General features: G+C 38.2%; 1 protein-coding gene across 6 annotated transcripts in view; it reads right to left on the reverse strand.

The window, feature by feature from the left end:
* ST7 (suppression of tumorigenicity 7) overlaps positions 1-16,840 on the reverse strand; it is a 201,647-nt gene that overhangs the window by 67,840 nt on the left and 116,967 nt on the right. For 4 of the 6 annotated variants that reach the window (XM_058655027.1, XM_058655026.1, XM_058655029.1 and 1 more), the window contains exons 4-9: positions 12,823-12,877; positions 11,762-11,877; positions 10,107-10,182; positions 7,872-7,940; positions 5,842-5,996; positions 3,255-3,352 (exon numbers count right to left, since the gene is read on the reverse strand). In XM_058655027.1, coding sequence (XP_058511010.1) covers positions 3,255-3,352; positions 5,842-5,996; positions 7,872-7,940; positions 10,107-10,182; positions 11,762-11,877; positions 12,823-12,877 — 569 coding nt within the window. The remainder of the gene's footprint in view (positions 1-3,254; positions 3,353-5,841; positions 5,997-7,871; positions 7,941-10,106; positions 10,183-11,761; positions 11,878-12,822; positions 12,878-16,840) is intronic. The other 2 variants (XM_058655030.1, XM_058655028.1) reach the window with 1 other exon arrangement.

The following is a 16,840-nucleotide window of genomic DNA, read 5'->3' on the forward strand; positions in this document are numbered from 1 at the left end:
CCACTTCCTCTCTATCTCTCCTCCTCTCAGTATATCTGACTTTGTAATAAAAATAAAATAAATCTTTAAAAAAAAATGAGTAGCTGTGAATCTTGCTTGACATGAAGGAGTTGGTGTTTACCTCATTAATAATTCACTGACAGCATCAACATTTTGTTGACCCATCATAAAACCTTGAGTCCTGAAATACAGAAATTATCTGCAACCAGGCATCCCAGCATTCTCTTTCATCCTCTCTCAGGATATCTTACCAATTAACAGCTTTCCTTTTCTTAAGGCATCTCCCAATAAAATTTTTAAATGACTCTGCTTCCTACAAGGGAGGCATTCTAACTCCAATATTTCTACTTCTAATTGAAAATCTTCCTTAGGGCAGTTAACACCCACACATATGCGGAGAGGATGGCCATATCTTCATGAAAAATTAGCTCCTCTGGCCTAAATGCTTTATCAGTAGTCCTGCCTGGAATCCAGAGCTCTGCTTTATCAGAGGAAGTTTCACAGCAAGATAGTTGGTGTGCATGTTTTTCAAGGAGTGAATGCCTCCATGCAGCCTGACCCTTGACCTGAAAAGAGTCAGACACATTGGGCTGGAACCACAACTGTCTCCCTCGAGGCTCGGACCGCAGCACAAGGTTCCCAACCTCCCTTCTGTGGTTGGGTTTGATAAAAGGATCTAGGATTGATAAAAGGAGTTTCTAAAGGAAAGAGCACTTTGAATATTTCTCTCTTAAATATACATCTCCACCTAATCCGACAGTGACCCTCACAGGCCTATTACCAAGGAAGGGTGACATCTGCTGAATGCTTCACAAACCTGGAGAAAAGGCAACAATTATTGGCCTCCTTAGAATAGGAGACATTAAGAAACGTATTGTGAGAAATACATATCTGTACAGACACAAACATGTGTAAATGCATACACATGTGTATAAGTACACACAGGTATACACACATGGATGACTTGATTGGCTGATCAAGTCACTCAAAACGAATCAGAAACACCTCAAAATGTCCATCAGGAGAACAGTCAAGCAAAATATTTGATAAATTACATAACAGAGAAAGAGCTGGGGGAGAATTACAGGATCTCTATTACGGGTCAGGTGTTTTTGCTCACTCATTCGGTTTTCCCCGTCAGCTACTTTTTCAGTTAAGAACCATGATCCCCACCCTATAGAAGGCTAAGTGAAAAGCACGCAGAAAGCTACTATGGCTCTCCAAGCCGGTCAAGGACGGAGTCGAGATGCTCACATCCACACTGCTCAACTCCCTATTCCGGGTTTCTTCCCTTACATTCCAGATCTTCTCCCCAAGATCTACATCTGGGCTAGATCAATAAAAGTAAATATAAACAAACACTAACAATGAAACACAAAGCAAATCATGGAGGATACACTGTAGATAAGTTTATCTGGAAAAGAAGTAGAAGGAGACTAAGAAAAACCAGGATTCCAATCACCACGATCTGTTTTTCCTATAGAGTTGCCTAGGCACGGAATAAGCAAAATCTCCAAAACCTGCTCCTCCTGCAAGAAGAGGTGACCAAAGAACAACACTGTTAAGCTCTGACTGTGGCTGGATCAGGTGAAGAGGAACATCTCTTTTTCATAAAGCCCCCACCTCCTTCAAAGCCAAAGTGATCAGTGGGGTTTCTCTGTGATATCAGAGGATGGAATTTCTGCAAATTAAAAGCTTTGAGAACAAATTAGAAAGCTTTGAGAAACCACCTTTTTTAAAAAAATTATTACAAACATTCCCTAAATTCTTCATCCAAACAAAACAATCCCACTGTCACCAACCCCCTTTGCCCTGGTGTTACGTAAGGGGTATCTGTCACACATTCACTCAGAATGATCTTATAATCTTTTCAGCTCTGGGGACTACACTGCTGCTTAGTGGGTTAGTCAGACCCCAACCTGGGTCTCACTTGGGCCTTCATATTGTACTGTTATGTGCAGAGATAACTGGGATAGGCCCTCAGTGTAGGCGCCCCTTGCCTCCCCCTTCCAAGGATACTAGCGAATCCACCCAAGTTACTGCTCTTCCGGAGAAGGTTCACAGTCTACCTGAGTAGAGAATTAGGCAAGAAACCACTTCCACCCAGCCCTTGACTGTTCCACTTTTATAAAGGCACAGTCATCTATATCTTCAGGAACCTAAGAATAGCATGACATGTTTTCTGAAGTTGTTTTTAAAAGAAAACATCTCATAAATACAATTTACACTGTTGTCAATTTCTTTAAGAATATCCGTTCTCACTAACAACAATAACAAACCATGAAACATAACTGCTTTCCCTAAAAAACACTGTTCTGTTTTAAAGCTATGTAATCCTAACTTCTAATGATTCTGTTTTGCTTTAAAACTCTCACGTCTATCCTATCTTAAATCTCATGGTGACTGCTAATAATAAAATACCCCAATTCAAGAATATAAAAAATATTTTAAGAGACTACAAACAGGATTAGTTCCTAATATTACAAAATTTGAAGATAGCACCAATCAAATTACAATATGTCAAATCTTCCTTAAAATGCAGAGAAAAGGGCAACTAAAATAGCTTCAGCCACAGCCCCAAATAGTAATAAGGAAATATATGCAGTTGTTTTTAATGTGTCAGTATTTCAGGATTTATTTATTATTTTAAAGAACATTTGAGAGAGAGAATCTTTCAGTTGCTGGTCCATTCCCCCAATAACTGTGACAACCGAGGCTAGAGGAGGCTGAAGCCAGGAACCAGCAACTCCAACTAATCTCCCACAAGAGCGGCAGGGGCGCAAGTATTTGGCCACTCCCTACTGTCTTCCCAAGAATATTAAACAGGGAGCTGGGTCAAAAGTGGGCCAATGAGGACTCGAATTGGCACTCTAATATGGAATGTAAGGTTTGTAAGTGGTAGCGTAACCTGTTGTGTCACAAAATCAACCCACAGACTCGAATTAAAGGCTTTGTATGTATTACCTCATTCAGCCCTCACAACGATCCTCAGAAGTAACTGGGAGGATTGTTACTGCTCTCTCCAAACTGCAGATGAGAGAACTAGGGCAAAAAGAAGTTTTCTAACTTTCACAAGATGGCTCACCTAGTCAACTGGGAAGTAGAGCTGAACCTCAGACAGCCTGGCTCTAGGGTTACGGGGCTTACAGGATCACAAACTATCACTTATAATGTTTGCAATTGCCATTCAGTGGACTCAGACAGCCTATAGCCAGGTGCACGGCTACCATTCCCAAACACGAATTCAAACTCACATCTCTCATCATTTTCACTGCTTCCCTGGTCCTCCCGAGTCTTCTGGCACACATTGCTAGCCTTCTTTTGATGTAGACCAAGACATTGGTGTCTCGCCCTGAAGAGGGAGATATAAAACATCAAAATTGATTTAAAAGACAGAGTGAGAGAGAAAAAGAGAGCGAGCTTTCAGTTGAGCAGCAAGAAAAAATGCATTGGCCATTTGCCTTGTCCTTAAAGGAAAACCTTAGCCAAACAGACCGCTCTCTCGGCTTTTCCTTATTGCCAGAAGTACTGACCACTTGGTTAATAACAGAATGAACACAAAGTAAAGTACTCAGCCTTGCGAAGGCCAAGTAACGTGACTGATTACTTAACTCCTCTTTTTGAGGTTGGATGTTGAATATTTGATTTTCTAAGAAAAGATCATCTGCCACAAAGAACTGGGAAAATGAACATGCCCATGTCGCATTTGGTTTACAAGCAAGAATTCCACATTCTTCAAGTGCGCAAGCTTTTGGTAAGGAAGCACAGCGGTGAGTCTCGGGTTGCATCCCAATGAACTATTCTTTGTAATTCTTGACATTAAGTCTGGAGAAGCCTCATCTTGAACTTCTGTTTCATATTATTCTTTCTCTAACACTAGTGACATCGTAACCATCTCCAGGTCCCTAAAGCAGTGGATTTTAGATGGCAATATAACGCATTCCAGATATGACAATAGAGTATGCAACAAAATGAAAAACTACCGTAGTGTCAGAGAAAGCATTGACAAGCTAAATAGTTAAAATAATAGTCACTAAAATGGTCTTTAAAAGTACATTAACAACTTCTTATCTTAATCTCTTATTTAATTATGTGTCTTTTTGGATGTGTTCTCAGACTAGTAAGAACATGCATGCATATAATCCTCAATAAGATTACCATGTTTGAGAAAAATATGACACACCTGTTTTAGATTAAGTACATGTATAATATGCAGCTATTAAAAAAATGTTAAGACCAAAGTCCTAACATTTCAAATTTTAAACAATGAGAACAAGATGTGTGCTGAAAATTTGCCAAGTACCTACAAATTATTTTAAAGATGTGATTATATTTTTGGATAGATTCAGGCGACAGGTTGAAAAGATTTAATTTACAGAAGAAAAAAGAATTTCTGAAGTAGTAGTTTATAAATGTTATGCATTAATTTTCATTTAGCTCATAAAATAAACATTGAATATCTGTGTTCAAAATGCACTGCACTATAGTTTTTTAGTGGTAAGGTATTGGTAGTGACTGGGAACTTTCTTAACTTCTATGATCACTGCACAATAAAACCACATGAATGTTGATGGGTTTTGTGGACATCAACATGAGCATGCAGGTAAAAATGCAAAGATCTTGCTGGCACCCTCATCATACAGACTAATGCAGTCAGTTTCTACACTAAATCCAAGGTTAATATTAAAATTTAATCATATAATTACAAATATAAAGGAAATGCATTTGAACATTCTAAGCTGCAGGAGAGAGACTGGAGAGAAATTTCACCTTAAAAGGCAACAACTGGAAATGGGTTGTGGTGCACTCCTTACGATGCCAGTATGCCACACTGAAGCACCAGTTCCTGTCCTGGCTACTCTGCCTCCTTGCCAACTCCCTGCTAACGTGCCTGGGAAAGCAGTGGAAGATGGCCAAAACATCCAGGTACTGCCACCTACAAAGCAGAGCTAGGGGAATTGTGGGCTTGGGCTCAGCCCTGGCTATTATACGTATTTGTGGAGTAAACCCATGGACAGAAGATCTCTCTCTCTCTTTTTCCCTTCTTCCATCCCTCTCTTTCCTTCTCCTATGCTTCAAATAAATAAGTAAGTCCTTTTTTTAAAAAATGAAGTAACAAAATTTTAATAGTTCCATGAAAATACACTTACAAAGTGATGAGTCAATTGGCTCATGGAATTTCAGATATGGTTTTGTTGCCTTGTTTCTACACTATTATCTGAAACATCACTAAGAGTTTAGTGTGCTAAAGTGAAAGATCTCAGATATATAAAGTTATCCTAAATAAAGGAAGGCATCATTTTAATATAAAAATATATAACAAAATAGAAACGCATGATACTTTCTTTCTGGAAGCCACTATCAATAATTCCTAAATAAGAAGCAAATACTGGTACAATCAGCAATAATTGCTATATTCTTAATTGTCCTATTTTCAGCCTATGCTGCATTAGACCTATATTACCAATCATTTAATAACACTAATTAAGATCTTGTTGCCTAATTGGGATATAAAGTTATAGGACAGAGATGGAACTGATGAACAGAAATATGTAAGAGATCTACACAGAAGAAAGATGACCACTAAAAGGTACTGTTTGATTTCTTGGATTAGGAATCTAAAAGCAAGAAAAAGAATGTGAAAATAAGCAGTAATGAGGCTCTACTTTAATTGTATATTAGAAAAGTACTCTTATAGGAAAGAAAAAAAATGAACAAAGATGAAGAAAAGCAAAAGCCAGTAATTGTTCCCATCCAGGTGCATCGTATTTTGAGCTGGACTTGATCAATCATCATCGTATGACCCGGAGCCCCAGTTCATCACCCTGGAAGAAACCTTACTATGTTGGGCTTCATACTGAGATCCATGATGCTGTAACTGTTGAGAACGCCGGTAACAGCCGTCTCCAGCCTTCAGAGCCTGCTTAAACAGTTTTTCTGCTTCAGCAATGGTGGTTGCTTCCTCTTCAGCCAAAAGAATATAAGCAGTTGCACACCTGTTCATTCAGATAACAGTCACCGTCAATGACAAATACCAGAGCTGTGATTATCAACCACAGGAGTTCATGCAGAAGGGCAAGGAGTTATGCCAAAACATGCAAACGGGCCAACTGGTTCATGCACCCCTGTTTATAGTTGCTGACACAAAATAATGGCACAAAAGAAACATCGGTATCTTAGCTCAAGAAGTAGAATGTGTAGTATTAGGAAGATGGGTCTTAACAGTTGGACTCAACCTCTTATTAGTGTATAACTTTGGGCAAGTTATTACTCTGCCTCCCTGATGGCAAACAACATGGAATCTATTTGCAACGTTGTTGTGAAGGTTAAGCGAGGTGATGCATGCAAAGTGCTCAGTACAGTGCCCAGCAGTGGAAATGTGCTCAACAAATGTCAGCTAATAATGTTGACAACAGCAGTTCAGCAGACGTCTCCTTCCAACACTCAAAGTTATAGGAACTATATTGAAGTCTACTTTTCTGTACAAAACACAGAATTTCTTAAATCAAAAGACGTGTTCAAAGAAAAATTCAGTATCTCATAACAGCACTGATGCTCCTGCTTCAGAGAACACAAGAAGTACCTTACAGGTAGTGCTACTTCTGAAGAGCTCAAGTCTGCCCCAGCCACAGAAGCAAAGGAATGTTAAATATCATGCCTTTAACTAGCTACCTAGTACCAGGCACTGTACCAGGCACTTAACACATCTCATCTCCTATAATCCTTTCAACAACCCTCTACGCCAGGAAGTCAGAAAGGATCCATGGTTAACTAATGAACCTGGGGAATTTTAGGAACTGTAGATTTTTCAAATCACGTAAAGAACAACCCACTGCCAAAGATGGGAAAGTGACAGGGAAATGGTGAGGCTGGACAGACCACATAGGTCCTGATCTGTACCCATCCCTTCATTTTCCTTCTGCATTGTCTCTTTGTGGCCATTTCCCTGCTTATCTCCATCAGACCATGAGGGAGAAAGTAAAACCAAACGCCACATTACTCCCCACAAGCTATACTACCTAGATAGGAGGAGACTGAACTGAATGATTGATGTAAGGTTTGGGGTTACCAGTCAATTTTCGCCTTGAGGAGGGATCTTGTAACATCTTTGGTCAAGCCCTCTAATTTCAGGCAGGAACCATCAATTGGACTTCAAACAGAGTGGTAAAATAGGGAGAAAAAGGTCCACCCCCGTACCCTCCTTTCCTTCCCCACACCTGCCCCACCAAAAAAAAAAAAAAAAAAAAAAAAGAGCTATATAACAAATTCCTTTGGAGGGCAGCATATATGACTTGGAAAGAATAATAATGAAGCAAAAATTGTCCAATGATTCACTGGAGAAAATAACTAGGTAGGCAGGCATCAAAAGAAATCATTAAGACTTCAGATGCCGACATACACATATGGGTCAAACGTAATGAGGTGAGAATTGAGATTATAATATTGAGTGGTAGATACAGCATCAGAGGAATTAGCTGTAAGATTGCAGTTGGTGGGCTAGGGCTTCAAAGATGGCTGTGGCTAGCTTGCCTGCTTTGCTCATTTATATTTCAAATAATATTCCTGCAAGGAGAGGCAGAGTAGCACTACTGGCCAAGAAACATATATCTAGGTGGAAACTCATGAGCTTGGGGTAGAAACATGCTAAGAGCTTGTGAGTGAAGGAAAAACGAGAGAGCAACAGAAGTGCTAATGATTGGGGAGTACAGAACAGACTGCTCAGCTCAATGGAAGATAGAGATGATACATCCTTGTCACAACACAATACACATACAGAAGCAAGAAGTGTGATGATGGGGTGTCAACCATCCAGATAGCCACTAGAAGTCTCACTGGTTAGAAGGAGGGCACTTGACAGGTTCTTGACTTACTTTGGCAATAATTTTATCTCCCAGATGGTAGAGGAAGCAATTAGGGGAACTTCAACTCTGGACCGAATTCTGACCAAGAAGAAAAAAATAGTTGGTGAAATGAGAATTGATAGGAACATTCAGAGAGACTTACTATGTCATTTTTGGATAATCAAAGAGGGGAAGTTAGACCTCAAAAAATTCAAAGAAAAGAGGCATGATTCAATGGCATCAGACTTCGAAGGAGAAGTGACAGAAGAGGGTTGAGCAGCTTTCAAATGTCTGTCACAGCAACCACAAATGATCCTCTTGGAAGAAAAGAGAGGCAGCACATAAGTAACCAATGCAGCTTCACAGAGATCTTTCCCAGGTCGGGTTTTTAAAGGACATGTTAAAAAAACAAAAAAAAAAAAAAAAAAAAAGAAAAGAAAAAAAGAAAAGAAAAACAAGATGGAAGGAGAACACGTAGTGAGGGACTTACATAAGAGAGTGGAATGAACTTAGAAGAATAATGCCAGGAGAGCTCAAATTCCAAATTAGTTGAGGCTTGCAAAAAATAAACAGAGACAAAACAAAACAAAAAGGCTGAAGACAACCATCTATTCCCTGTTTTTAAATTATACCTAAAGTCCTATCTATCTCTCTGAACCCCCAGCTCTCCAAAACTTAAATAAGCAAAATAGACAACAACACAACAATATCAAAACATGGAAGATATACTGTTAACACCAGTAGATAATAAAGAGAAAGCAAAACTTGTCTCTTCTGTTTTGTTCCTAGTTTCTCTGTCAAGCAAAATGACTGTCAGACTTAAAAAGGGAGAAGAAATCAAACCTTGAAATGGGTGAAAAGATGTAAGATAGCAAATAACTGGCCCATTCTAAATGAGTTACTACACTAGCATAGGCAAATTCTGAGAAGCCAACTGAGCTTGTAGGGAGGCCATGGAACTGCTCTGTGGACAGCTGAGGCATCACAAAGTATGGAAAGGCACTAGAAGATGAGACGACAAATGTAGTACACATTTTCTAACAGGAGAAGAAGGCAGACTTCCCAAACTACAGAGCAGTGATTTGGAAAGATATTCTAATGAATTATTAAAAGGATGGTCTCTGAGCACTTAAAAAGAAAGAGATAAGCATCAGCTTAAATTCACTAGGACTAAATAAATCAGATTTGTACTAGCTTAATTTACTCCAATAGAGTTTTTATAAACTGAAGATCCACAGTTATACCTGATTCATAAGAGGAAAATGGAGAAATCTGTGTTGAAACAAAGTGTAAGTGGGCACCCTAGTAATAATTGGCTGAACTACACCAAAGAATAATGCTTCATGAAGACACGAACCTGCAGAGTACTTTCCTTTGTGTCATGTCACACAGCTCTACTCCCAGTCCTATTTTTTTTCTCAGAAACATGGATGACACACAAAAGGCAGGCATATAAAATTCATAGGTGATAAGAAATTGAAAAATAAACATGTTGCATGAGAGAATCAGAAACCAAATAGATCAACCAGTTAAAATGGCAGGATTTCCAACTTATTTTTTTTTTCTTTCTAAGACCGCTGAAGAAGATTCTGTAACCTTCTGCAGACAAATCACAAAATAGTTGAACAATGACCACTTGGCAAGGAGAGTGCCGAGGTGATGCAAGCACCAGATGGGTGGTTGAGCTAACTGACCTTTAAGGTCTCTGCCAACCCTGAATTTTTGTGACTCCAACTTGAAGAATTTCTCATTTTCTGAGATCTCCAGAAATGATTTCCCAGCTTTTGTTGGGAACTCACAAAATGTTTTACAAGACTAAGGACAGCATTTCTTATCTTTGTCTAGATTTGAAAAGATTTTTCAATGTTATTTATTTTTCAACTTGTGTCTTTATTATGCTTCACCTTAGAGCAGAAGTTCTATCAGGAAAATGTGACAGTCCAGATGAGGGTTCTAAATTTGGAAAAATTTGTCCATCACATGTTTTGTATGTTAAGTATATGAAGAACTACATTTATGTCCTCAAATTATCCCAAGAAAAGCTCTGGAAGAATTTAATCGAGCATCATAGCAGAGGCAATGACACGTTTTCCAAAATGACTAAAACTACCTCCAGATATGGCTGTCCTTCATTAACAAAATGCAATGCCTCCCCCTCTCCATAATCCCTAACCCTTAATATAAGTATCCCATCAGTGGAAACCGAATACGTTCGGCAAAGGATGATATTTTTCTTTCCAACACCAAGATTTTGCCCTGACTTACTCATTTATTTCCAAGGCTTCATGAGCTGCAGAAATCCTAGCTTGAGGATTTCTTTCTCTCCAGGCTTTCTGCATTACTGTTTTAGAGAGAAAGAGAAAAGGAGAGGTAGGTCAATCAATACATATAATGAACAAGACTCAATAAACAACAACAGCTAAATTAATGGCTTTTAGCTTGAATTACAAAAGAGTATTTCATTAACAAGATGGTCAGCTCAAGTTTCTAAACTTCCTCAAACGTATTTTAATTGGCTATTTCACTGCTTTGCAGTTTGTGATAACAAACCTTTGTGCTCATGAAACAATAGATGTAAATTTATTGGAATAAAGAATTCTGGAAAAGCTGCTCGAACAGAAATTTTCTATTTCTTTGGTATCTTATTATCATTTGTTGTTAGCATGTTAGTTTTTACATATTTGAGATTATATAACAATTAATCTCTTCATTCTACTTAGGCACATCATCATTTCTATTGGTCACTTTCCTGAGCACCTGCTTCAGGTTCTGGATCTTGGAACACTTTTAAGCCACTTTAGGAATTATGAATTGGGTGAACAAAAAATGTAGCAGGGTGTTGCTTAACATGTGTACATGTGTCTCAAATTCGCCTGCATACTGAATTTTCATACATGACAGCACATTGTAACATGAGTGCACTGTGGTAAGTTAAATCTTGGTAATACTTACTGTACAGTGCTGTTTCATATGGCTATATGTAACATTAAAAAAGAATAATAATTCCTTATTTTTTTATAAATTTGTATTTTCCAATCCAATTTCTTAATAATATGTACATATTTATTTTTTTAAGTTTTTCTCATATTTCCTTTGAATAAATTTAATAATACAAGAAATATCAGTAAGATTATATGTAACCCAAATAGTATAAAATGCATGCTAAAGGTCAACACCATAGCACAGAAGGCTAAGCAGATACCACTAGTGCTGGCATCCATGTGGGCACCACTGTGAGTCCTAGCTGCTCCATTTCTGATCTGCCTCCCTGCTAATGCACCTGGGACAGTAGCAGAAGAGGACCCCTGCCACCCATATGGGAGAACCAGAAGAAGCTCCTGGCTTCAGCCTGGTCATTTGGGAGTAAATCAGTGGATGGAGGACCTCTTCCTCTTACTGTATCTGCCTTTCAAATAAATAAATCTTTACAAGAATACACACTAACCAAAGTCTTTCTCTAGAAAATACTCATGAATTCCAGTAGCCAAGGAAGTCTAATGATCCTATAAGAAGACATGTAAATCGCTAATATACATAAAATTCTACTAAGTATTCCTTACTCGTTTGGATTCAATGAATCCCAATTTTCAATTACAACATCAGAAAAATAAAACCTTTCTTTCCATTTCAATGACAAATTCAGTTAGACTCATATACAATTAATATTTTTTTCAAAATATGTGAACCTTTAACATAGTCTTTCAGTTTTCAATCATAATAAAGGAATTCATGTGACCATCTATATTTCATTATGATAAAGTTTTATGTAAGTGTCAGAATGTTCAGTTCTACTATTCCACCAGCGATCTAATATTTTATTCACCGAAATTTTTATAGAACAGATATTCCTAAGTAGAAACCTTGTTACTTCAATCAAACACCCCCTCCCACCAAGCAGCTACTGGAGAGATTTTCCATACTCGCATCCGCAGGGCGGAGGTGGTCGGAGTCACAGGTGAAGAATGTTTGGTGGTCCTGGGCAGAGAGATTCATGTCATAGTAGGTCAGAGGTTCTCGTCCTGTCACCCACGTGTACCTGCAAGGGCACCAGGGCGGGCAGACACTTTAGAGGCAGTAAATCAATGCCTACTGAATGTTCAGTTGTAGAGGGATGAAAACATAATCAGCTGAACACTAAAAATTTGAAAATGTTTTTTAAAGTCTTCAAACAAAATTCTACCCTCCCTTTAGAAATTATGGCAGCAAAACTGAAGTAAAGCTTTTCCCCCTATAGTTCTGTCTTAAAATTCTACTAGCCTGGGGCTGGCATTATGGGACAGCAAGTTACACTTCTACCTGAAACTCCAGCATCCCATATTGGGCACAGGTGTTAGACCAGGCTGTTTTAGCTCAGATCCAGCTCCCTGTTAATGTACCCGGGAAAGCAGCAGCAGATGGCCCATGTGCTTGGGCCCCTGCACATGGAAGACCAGAAGAAGCTCCTGGCTCCTGGCTTTGGGCGGACACAGCCCCACCACGAGGGCTGCTCGGCTCAAGGTGCAGCAGCTGAAGCCCTCTCCCTTGTGTCCCTCTCTTGTGCAACTGCCTTTCAAACGCATCAATACATCTTCACAGAGAATGGATCAGCCTTTGTGAATGAAAACTTGCCCTAATTATTACGAGATTTTTCAAAAAAAAATTCTAATTTTTCTGCCAGCTTTGCTAAATTAAGCCCCCAAATAACTACTTCCATGACATCTTTACAGCCATGCTTCAAGTAAACTTCAAAAAAGTTCTGATGATATAATATATACTATAAAGTTATAGTAGAAAGATTCTAAAAGCTATACATTTTTGGTACATGATCTCAATTCCTATGCAAAAAAAGTTAATAAAACAGAATAATAAAAACAGCTGGGGGAGTAGCATCAAAAAATGCATGTACTCAGACTGTTCGTGACCCCTACGTGAAGGAACAGCTGCTGTTGCCTTTGCTCTCTGAACTACAGCCACCAGTTTCCCAAGCTGTCAAGGTCCTTACCGATTATATTCAGCACCCCTAAATAAATTTAGTGGATTGCGCCATACTTTGCATTCTGCAACAAAGAGAAATACAAACATGTTACACTCAAGTTCAGTGACACTAAGAGCTAATTAGTTCAGCAAAACACCCTTCCTGGCTATTTGATAAGATAATTGTTTTCTCTGTCCTTCACATGGGAAGCCACATGGAAAACTCTGAGTGGTTAATCAGAAAATGGGCTGAGGCACCAGGACTTTAGAAAGTTTAACCTAATCGACGCGTACAAGTTTCCTCATTTGGCAAACCAAGGCTTAAGCTAAAATCAGTTAGTTCATGACTTCTGCTGCAGTTTAAAGGTTCCCAACTAGAGTCTATGACTTCGTTTTTTTTTTTTTAAATTATAGGTATAAAAGTATCAGACAAAAGCAAAACTTTACTTTCTGCTACTCTAAAATACATCTCCAACAATATCACACATGACAAGCTAAATTTAAGCTCCAGGGCATAATATGCAAATGGCCTTAGACTCTCAGAGTTTCTGATTCTTGTTTTTTGATAATTTAGCAGATTGCTTTGGCCTTCCAAGAGAGAAGTGATGAGAAAGTAGATCACAATGACTAAAAGGAGAAATGCTATGGAAATAAACTGTCTTAAGGTATTTTAACATCACTTACTTTCACAGACACATGTACTAATCAGCATACTAATATTAAATATTGGTATGTGTTCACAGATTATTTGTTTTCATTATGCAAAGACTGCAAAAACCTAGAACCACAGGACTTTAAATAGCCAATGATCAACTTTAAGTCTTACAATACGGGTGTGATTATTAAGCTGCAATTCTTTTAAAACACCGTACAATTAAAACAAAATACCCTATGACTCAGAATATTATATTTCTTTGGATGAACAGGGTTTTACTAGAAAATAAAATCAGTTATTTCAAAAGTGTTTGTGCGTGTGAACAGTCAAAAAAAAAATACACCCAACATCATGTACACAGAATATTGAGTCACTATTGCAGAAAAGCAAAGGACATTAAAAGGCCATGTGTTGATTAGGACTCTAGCCTCAGGCCTGTTTGCACATACACTCGTGATCACTCATCTGAACACCCAAACACAAAGGAGCATGCAGTGTGAGAACAGGGAACACACAGCAAGATGGCAGCACTGCGTGTAATCCCCAAGAATATTTGTTAACACAGAGAAGGAAGCTTATCTACGCAACAGGAATACGTGATTCCATTTAATGAAGATGAATCTATTTTAAATGAGGACAGGATTCTAGTTAAAATTTACTCAATGTTTACAAATAATGACCCTAGATGATTTCTTTTGCTGTTGTTATTGTTGTTGCTTAGCTTAACTCGCCATTCAGGAAATAATCTTTGCGTATTTAGCTCCGCATCTCTGAATTCTGTTCTTGGGAAATTGATGTTCAATGGCTATCATTCCATAGGGTGGTAACTAGAAAACTATGCCCACTTAAAAAAACTTATTTTTCTTCAAAGAAGCCCTTGGAAGGCTCACCAGCACACTGACTTGAGATCAAGGCTTACAGCACATTGCGGAGCCAAACAATGATAATATCTGCCCATGTGGCTGTTCTGACTCCTAGGGCTGCTACGTTAGTGCCACCCTTTCTCAGAGAACCGTTTTTAAATCAGAGGACTTGTCTTAAAGCTCCATGATGTGGCAGTGTTGTGGAACCATGGGTAAACCCACTGCGTCTGACACTAGCAGCCCATCTCAGAATGCAACCCACACAGGAGCCCCAGGTGAAATTCCAGGTTTCTCTCTCTCTCCCCTTCTTTCTCTCCCCTTCTTTCTCCCTCCTTCCCTCCCTTCTTCTGCCATTCTGCCTGTCAGTTACATAAATCTTTGAAAAAATAATCTCATGAATATTATAAAGTTGGTATTTACCTCAAACATGAACACAGAATTATGTGCAAGCACATGTATGGTAGAACTGTTTACAATTAAAAAGGAAGTTTTGGAGACATGCTCTCCTACTGAATATCATCTGAAATATCAGTGAAAAAGGTGTGTCAAATTTTTTCCCCCAACAAATACATAACTACACTGCCTGGAAGGATACGGGATAAGCACTATTCAAACATCAATTGACAGATTATTAAAAAAAAAACTTCATTCAGTTAGAATTGAAACTTTATTACATATCAGGTGAAATTAAAATTATCCCTAAATAAAAACAACTGCAAAGAGCAATGTATGTACTTGTTCACTGAGCAGTAACTAAAGATGCTATCATCACTTAGGAAATGTCACAATGCAGCCAGCAGGGGGTGCAGCAAACATTGCCGAATAATTGATTTTGTGACTTTCATCAGAGAACTGAACAGCAAATTTTTTAAGACGCTAGGCCACCGCGCCGGGCCCTAATTTTTCTTTTTATTATCATCATTTTATGATACAGTTCCATAGGCCCTAGGATTATCCCCTCCCCACCATTGAGCTCCCCTATATCACTAGTACAGTATAGTTGTTTATGCACAGTCTATGACAGTCCATGGACATCATTGCAGGCATGGACAATGGCAGAGCATCCAGCATCCTAGTGTCAAGATACAGTAAACAGTTTCATTGAGAGTCCTTCGTCTCCAAGTAGAGATGCATACTACATTATATCCTCACATCTGGATATGATAGTCTCCATTACACAGTTACTATATATCTCCTTAAATGAAAAGCCACAATACAAAATCAACAGTAAGAAAAATAGAAATATACAATACCATGGAGTTAAATAACATGCTACTACATATGATAGTCTCCATTACACAGTTACTATACCTCTCTTAAATGAAATGCCACAAAACAAAACAAAGAACAAAAAAAATAAAGACATTAACAACACCATGAAGTTAAAGTACATTCTACTGAATGACTAATGTGTTGAAGAAATGAAAAAGAAAATCAAGAACCTTCTTGAAGAAAATGATGCTTCTGTATGATCTATGAGTCATTGAAGAATTTAATCAGAATAAAGTGTTTTGAAGAGATGAAATTAACAAAAAACATTAAAATCCATGAGATATGGTTTCCGCTGATCTTTATTGAAAACTGTCTCCTGTAGGCAACAAATAGATGAGTTTATTTAATTCAGTCTACTAATCTATGACATTTGATTGATGAGTTTAAGCCATTTACATTCAGGGTTAACACAAACAGGTGGTAATTCGGTTTTGTCATTTTAGGAATGGGTTGTTCATTGATTTAGTCTTCTGTTTTTATTTTACTGGGATGTTCTTCACATTTGCCTTTGGTTTTGGTGGGTGCTATTCCTCTTCTCTGTCGAGAGAACACGTATCATTTGTAGGGCAGGTTTGAAAGAGGCATATTCTTTTAACTTTAGTTTACTGTGGAAGAATTTTATTTCATTTTCAAAGACAAAGGAAAGTTTTGCTGTGTACGCTATCCTGGGCCGACAATTTTTTTGCGGTTAGAATCTGGAATATGTCGCCCCATTCTCTTCCGGCCTGTAGTTTCCTGTTAGAGGTCTCCTGCGAGTTTAATTGGCATTCCTTTATGTCAGTTGATTTTTTTTTTTTCATGTGCACATTTAAGTATCTTTTCCTTATGTTCAAATGAAGAGAGCTTGATGATCATGTGTCGTGGTGAAGATTGCTTTTGGTCAAGCCTGTTGGGAGTTCTGTGCTCCTCCTGGATCTTGTTTCCCAGTTCTTTCTCCAGCTTAGGGAAATTTTCCCTTTTTAATTCCAGTATCTCTTTCTGCACCTTCTGGGACTCCCATAACTCTTATATTTGGCCTTTTACAGTCTATTTTGGAGACTCTCCACTGTACTTTTAATTTGTTCCACTGTATTTTTCATTTCTGATATATCAGTTTTCCATTTGATTCATTTCCTGTGACATACACCTTAAACTCCTTGAATGCCTGCTTTATAAGCTTTTCATTTTTGATAAGAAGTTTTATAACAAGTTTTTTGAATTCTGTATCCCCTTTTCTCAATGTCATCCTCAGTAAACTCTGAAGTTGGCAAAGGATT

This window comes from Ochotona princeps, chromosome 25 (assembly GCF_030435755.1).
Source record: "Ochotona princeps isolate mOchPri1 chromosome 25, mOchPri1.hap1, whole genome shotgun sequence".
Lineage (NCBI taxonomy): Eukaryota > Metazoa > Chordata > Mammalia > Lagomorpha > Ochotonidae > Ochotona > Ochotona princeps.